We start from the raw sequence: 6,849 nt of genomic DNA on the forward strand, positions 1-6,849 counted from the left end.
TGTGGAAACAACCGGATACTCATTCAGCTGACAAAAACACTGCAGAAGACCAGGGGAAAGACAGTATGTTCTCATGGAGTTTTGCAAAGCACTACTGCCACCATGAGGTGAGGAACAGAGCATGTTACTAAAATTAATAAATGTATATACATCGACTCTTCCTTAAGGCTCAATTTTACAAGTTCGTGACACAAGCAATTACTTTTAACTTCTGAACAAGAATAACCTTTCCTCACTGGGTTTGAACCAACAAGAACATTTAGCCACTGGATCTCAAGCCCAACACTGTAACCTCTAAGCCATCACGACATAGTTCACTCTGAAATTGATTGTTCACATGTTCAGCTGAAGACTTAAACATGCTTGTTCAATCATAAGCAGCTCAAGAAACAACTGTTTGCATCCTAGGAAGATTTTTATACTCTGTGCACCAAGTACAGCACGTGTAGCTCAGCTGCAGCTTCTACCCATTTTCCCCAATCAAAAAATAATTAATCATGGGTGTATAATAAATGAAACCATCTGTTTGTATTGACTTTTGTATTCTTTCGTATCGAGTATGTTGTGATTATCTAAATAAAACCAGTAATTGGTCTTAAATAGGATCAGAAGTCTAAATTTGCTCAGCTGCTCATTAGAAGGGTTGCTAACAAAGCAATTTACAAAAAAATGAAAAGGACATCGTTTGAAAAAATTAATTTTAAACCAAGAACACATTAATTTCTTTAGCTTGTTTCAATTAAATGCACCCCTTTGAAATCTGCGGTTTTAAAACAAGACTTAATGGCCCGGTTTCACAGACAGGTCTTAGCTGAAGCCAGGACTAGGCCATAGTTCATTTAGGATTTTATAGACATGCCTTAGAAAAAAAACAATACTGGTGTGCATCTGGAGACAAAACAAGGGCACTGACATATTTCAAGTTCAATCAGTACAAGTTTTTCAAATAAAACAGCTCAGACTAAGTCCTAGTCTGGGACTAGGACTAAGCCTTGTCTGTGAAACCAGGGGAATATGTTCGGGTTAAGAAGCTAAATTTGTAGAAATTATCATGTTCAATTAAGTTTAAAATCAGCATAAATTGTTTTGTCATTATACTGAAAACTTTCAAAGTGTTGTCTGCATACACAATTTCAAGCGATAAAATTACAAAAAAACGCTTCAAATATGCTAATATGAAAAACCAAGAACAGACAGAGAAATTTGTCTTTAATGTCTTTTTTTTTCTCTGTTAATGGCCGATTTATACAACATCAACAGACAATTTTGCTTCACCAAGAAAAGAACTGCACCACTGTAAGATACTGTCAAAATGGATGCTTTTACTTTTATATTTACTGAATTTAAAAAAAAAAAAAAAAAAAAAAAAAAAAACATTAGTATGGCGTCGCATAACCGAAAACATCAGCAGCTAAGCTACTGTATGACAGGAACTGGCAACTCCATGGTGGAACAGATGAAAGATCAGCACGAGAAGCACATTTCGTCATATAACGTGGAAGGTCTGAAGGGGATTTAGAGTTTAAAGTGATGGTTTTAAAAAGCAGTTTATAAATCTTAAAAATTCCCAGACACAGAATTAACTGGTTGCCAGATGAAACTAGAAAAAAAAAAAAAAAAAAAAGATTGGAAGGAGAAAATCGAAAAGTAAAACCCACTCAAGAAGAATAGCAAGGCAACTGCACCTCAAAAAACTAGGGTAACCACACAATAGCCTTGAAGAAACTATGCAAGAATGGCATCTTTTCAACGTCGTTCCTTCCGATCAGACTTCCGATCCCTCTCGCTTCTGGATGACCTCCTCCCTTCCGAACTCATTCTCTTCCTGTCAGGTTTGGAGTTCTTGTCTTTGGAGCCCTTGCTTTCTCGTCCGCTGCCTTTTGAGGACTTGTTTCCCCTCTCACTCCCACCCTTTCTGCGCTCCCTGTCCGACGGTCTCCGGCGGCGTTTGTGATCTCGGCCATCTCTATCCCTGCCGCGACTACGGGAGCGTGAACTGGAAGATGACGACGAGGAGCCAGAAGAACTGCTACTGGAGCCACTGGAAGTGGAGCTGGATCCACTGGAGGAGGAGCCTGAAGAGGAACTAGAAGAACTGCTGCTACTTCGGCTTTTGCTCTTCTTGGTATGGACTTTGGCTCGTCCGCGAGCCTCATCGGTTTCCTCATTAGCTTCCTTTGTGTCTGCTTTGGCTTCTTGTGGTTGGACTGATGGCTCTTGGCTTTGCTCTTGAGGGATTTCTGGGTCAGGTTCAAGCTGTGTCTGTTGAGTCTCAGGCACCGTGTCATCTTGTTTGGTGTCATGTTCCGTCACACTAGGGGTCGGGACATCCAGTTGAGGCTCTTTACACTCCTCAGGCTGCATTTCCATGTGGCTTTCGGGGGTTTGCTGAGAGTCTGTTATAACGTCCTGCTGAGTCTCATTCTCGGTCTCCTGCTCTTCCTCCTTTTGCACATTACCTACCTCTTCAACTGTGGCTTCTGGACTCTCAACCTGCAACTTACCCTGTGCCTCATCTTCCCTCACAACTTCTGTAACCTCCATCTGCTCTTCCCCCTCTTCTTTAGCCTCACTTGTTCCTACATCCTCCTCATCCTCATCTTCCTCCTCTGCCTTCTGCTCACTCTCCTCATGTTTATCCTTCTCCTCACTCTGCTCCTGCTCTTGATTCCCCTCCCTCATCTCTGAGCTCTCCTCTCCTTCCTCCTCGACTACATCTTCCTCCTCGTCCTCCATCTCTACATCATGCCTGTTACCTGTCCGCCCTACTCCAGCCTTACCCTCCTCTTGATCTTCTTTCTTCATCTCTTCAGCCCGACGGCTATCCTCCATTTCTCTGTCACCTGTCCTCTGGGACTGACGCCTTGGCCGAGCCTCCATTTTGTTGAGTTGCTCTGCAAAGGCTTCACGTCTCTCATCAAACACACCTTGGAAATTGAGGAAAAAAAAAAAAAATTTAAAAATCAATGGTGGAAAAAAGGATATATCTATCTATCTATCTATCTATCTATCTATCTACACACACACACACGAAATCATTTAAGATGGAATATAGCATGTCCATGGTACGTCAATTTCTGTGTTCAATCAGTAAAAAGCACAGCTTGATTCATTTAATCTTGTTAAATACTAGTGGTAGATTTTTCTGTTACCCGGGTCCAACATCTTAAAGCATGGTGGCCAACATTAAACCGATACATACAGTAGATCACTCATTTAATTTAAGAATTGCAATCAACATGCTAGAATAAAATATAAATATTTACTAAATTGTTTGAAAAATATTTTTAGATGGAAACTTCTTAAAAAAAAAAAAAAAAAAAAAAAAGGGAACTTAAACTTATCAAAATTAAACTCACCATTTAATTTTTTCTGAGACTCCTCCAGGAGCTTTTGAGTAGCAGAGCACATTCGCCCAGGCAGGTAGAAGATCGGGGGCTTGGTCTTCGTGCGAATGAACTTGATGAGCTTTGAATTATGTGCATTCCACTCTTCTTGCTGAAACGCATGAGAAGACCATAACGCATGGAAGAGCCAGACCAAGAACAGTCTATCCAAATAAAACTACTGCAGGTATACATTAAAAGAGCTGCTGTCTGCCTGCAGCTGCGAGACATACCAGTTGAGCGAGCTCCACTTTGTGCTCCAGAAGACGCAGCTCTGTTTGTTTGGCACGTCTTTCTTCAAAGAGCTCTCTCCTTTCACCCTCAACTTTTTTACGCTCCTGTTCTGCCTGCACTTCCAATTTCTGCTCAATTTCTTGGCGTCTTTTTAACTGGAGGGGAAAAAAATTAAAAATCATTAAGTTTTAAAATTAAAGCAGCACTTTGTTTCGGATGTGGTTTGACTTAGTGTGGTGTGCAATTCGCTGACTCGGATCTCAACCTGAATTGAATACAAATAATGTAAGTTGGGAATAATTAAGCTCTGAGGACCAGATAAGAAAAGTAATACTCTTTATTCTAGACAAATATAAATCAAAGACACTGCCTCACAAAAGGAAACAAACAATAGGACACAAAGCATATTTTTTTAATTCATAGCATATACCCACCCGCTCTGTGGACACAGTAGACTCCTGCTTAAACTTTTGCAATGTTCCCATCAATAGGCCAAACATGCGCCGGTTCCTGAATGAGCAAATAAAACAGGTAAAAAGAAAAATATAAAGTTTAATTTGTCATTCAAGTAAGTGTGGTGAAACAAGGATATATATATATTTTTTTAACTTTTCAGACAAAGCCCAAGCCAATAGCAGTACCTCTGCTTTCCTCTCTCATCCATTGTCTGATCTTGAATAAGGTCACGGCGCGTACGTTCTTTGGAGGTAGCAACCACAGATGACTGCAACGCTGGCTGTAGATTAAAAAAAAAATAGAGCAAGAATATTTTAAAAACATAAGCAGACAAATCTATGAAAGTGGAAAAAAAACAAAACGTTTATAGTCTGCATACTTTTTTGACATCGTCATCATCCTCAGCGTCGCTGTCATGGCGTGAATCTCTCCTGGCTCGCTGATCCCCTGCCAGCCTAGCTTGGCATAAACAGATTGTAAATACATTTGGAAACACGCTAAACACAAATGAACTTGTTTCATAACATATAGAAATCAGGTAATTGGTAAGTGATACCTCACCTCAAGAGTGCCCCTTCAATATCTCTCTGTTTGGCTGGGGGTCCTACACCACTATCTGAGAGTCCACGCCTGGTAAGGGTTGACAAACATTAAGAACAAATCCAACATGAAATTACTACAGGCATTTGCTAACATAAGAACAGATTCTTACCTCAGCAAATTGATTCCACGCCCCCTACCTCCACCTGGGCTTGTGATGGAAAGTCTCCTATTTTGACCCGGTCTAGAAAAGGCAAAAGGTGGAAGATGCAGAGTTAATAATTATACCTTTATATAAAAGAACAGACCTAACTGTGACTGTAGACTTCTTGCTCAGCTACGTACACAAGCTTCTCAATCACAGTCTAGGTCAGTGGATATTCATTTTTAATATGGCCGTTTCTCAAACGGAAGGCTGCATCCTCCGGAGGTCGCATTTGTAGGCAGCATACGTCATCAAGCCTGGTTTATTTCAGTTAACCAAGCATTATTTGCGAGTCAAAAGAATAATGGTCAAATTTATAACTGTTAATATTCTAAAATAAGATCTTCATGACGCATCCAGTCTACAAATGCGACCTCCTGAGGATGCAGCCTTCCGTTTCAGAAACGGCCTTAATATAGTCACAGACATAGACAACACTAAATATGGATAATTTAGTCATTCCGGACCCAATTAATTGGCGGCTTACGCTTTGGTTGAAGCTGTAAGCCTGTATCACTTCAATTTATTATAAATTATCAAGTTCAACAGCAAAAATAGATTTTTATCCAATCAAATCCTCCATAGAATGAGACCTGCCCCTTAATACCGGTTGACATGTAGCAAATCACATTGCTGTGACTTAGTTAAAGCCTATTGGCTATTAAAAAAGGTAATGTCTTTCCAGTCCTGTCCAAGCAACATGTTGCAAATAAACATGCACACCTGAAGCTATATGGGGTATCTTGAAGAACATTTGTTACTTTCATAAGACAAACAATTCCGGTACTGTTTTGCGTCGCTGTTATCAAAAGCAAAGCTCTTGAAGCAAATCCACTAACACACATTCAAACAAAGCAGGAAGTCCCTGCAGGATTCAAGCATCACCTTTGCAAACGGTTAAACTCTAAACACCCATCTTTGAAGATAACCTTGTTTTTAATTTGATTAACACGATACCGAGGCTAGATTTAAAACCGGCCTTCATTATGAAAAATTAAGGCGGACTCGGTTTTATGAGGCGTGTCATTGTGCTTTCAAACACAAGCTGCAGACGTGCTGCTAGCTCTCCAGCATATTTATTTATGGCGGCCTGGGTGATATACATAGCTGTGAGATATGACTGCACAACTATACAGACTAATTAGTGAAATATGTCGTTGTTTTAACCCCTGAAATTAAACACATGTGATTCTTTAGCTTGCGAGCTAGCCGCAGGCTAAGCTTGCTAATAGGCCCTGGCTTTTTTCCTCCAAATAGATAAGTTACTGATTAAAACGCTTCATTGAATAATACCTTAATTCGCTCGGATCTCTGCCGGTTAGTTTTCGAATATTTTCGTCCACGCTCTTTAAGCTTTCCTTGGCTTTTTCCAGCTGGTCTTGCAAACTTCGCACGACCACCGCCATCTTGCTCTTCGTCTTCCAGCAGTGCGTGGAGCGTCGTGCGCGCGCTCGGCTCAATGAAGGCGCGAAGCACTGATCACGTGGGCGGTCCTGTACAGGTGGCGCGCAAGAACCGCCCCTGTGATTGACAGGATCACTGTTAATGACAAATTAATTCATTTCACTGTCAGACTGTTGGATGTAAATATGTTTTTGTGTCCCAAAGTTAATTTTTTAACCCTTATATATGCAACATTTGTTAGATCAGATTTTCCTATGGCTGATATAACACTTGCCATTTCCACATTTAACAGGGTTACAAAGGTCCCTTGTTTTTCATTCATGAAAAATATTACTAATCATAATAATCATTATTATTTTGGACAGACAGGTTCTTGAAATATCTTGTCTCTTTATCTTGCGTACCACATCTATGACATTTACATACCTATCTATCTGACAGACAGACAGAGAGACAGACAGACAGACAGATAGACAGACAGAGAGACAGACAGACAGAGAGACAGACAGACAGACAGACAGAGAGACAGACAGATAGACAGACAGAGAGACAGACAGACAGACAGAGAGACAGACAGACAGACAGACAGAGAGACAGACAGACAGAGAGACAGACAGACAGAGG

At 40.5% G+C, this 6,849-nt stretch overlaps 1 protein-coding gene across 1 annotated transcript; it reads right to left on the reverse strand.

Moving 5' to 3' along the window:
• Nucleotides 1–1,352: 1,352 nt before the first annotated feature.
• Nucleotides 1,353–6,289, reverse strand: LOC306850764 (uncharacterized protein). Its single transcript, XM_079386617.1, has 9 exons — nt 6,115–6,289; nt 4,789–4,860; nt 4,638–4,706; nt 4,456–4,531; nt 4,262–4,356; nt 4,055–4,130; nt 3,620–3,775; nt 3,360–3,498; nt 1,353–2,927 (listed from the first exon to the last, which is right to left on the reverse strand). The coding sequence occupies exons 1-9, from the start codon at nt 6,225–6,227 to the stop codon at nt 1,747–1,749; spliced, it is 1,977 nt and encodes a 658-aa protein (XP_079242743.1). The 5' UTR covers nt 6,228–6,289; the 3' UTR covers nt 1,353–1,746.
• Nucleotides 6,290–6,849: the final 560 nt, after the last annotated feature.

Source organism: Barbus barbus (assembly GCF_936440315.1).
Source record: "Barbus barbus genome assembly, chromosome: 30".
NCBI lineage: Eukaryota > Metazoa > Chordata > Actinopteri > Cypriniformes > Cyprinidae > Barbus > Barbus barbus.

Coding starts and splice junctions, on each gene's coding strand:
- LOC306850764 (XM_079386617.1), bottom strand. CDS start 6,227: ATGGCGGTGGTCGTGCGAAGTTTGCAAGACCAGCTGGAAAAAGCCAAG. Junction 4,861..6,114: donor AGAGATCCGAGCGAATTAAG/GTATTATTCAAT, acceptor TGCCTTTTCTAG/ACCGGGTCAAAATAGGAGAC. Junction 3,499..3,619: donor AAGTGGAGCTCGCTCAACTG/GTATGTCTCGCA, acceptor CATGCGTTTCAG/CAAGAAGAGTGGAATGCACA.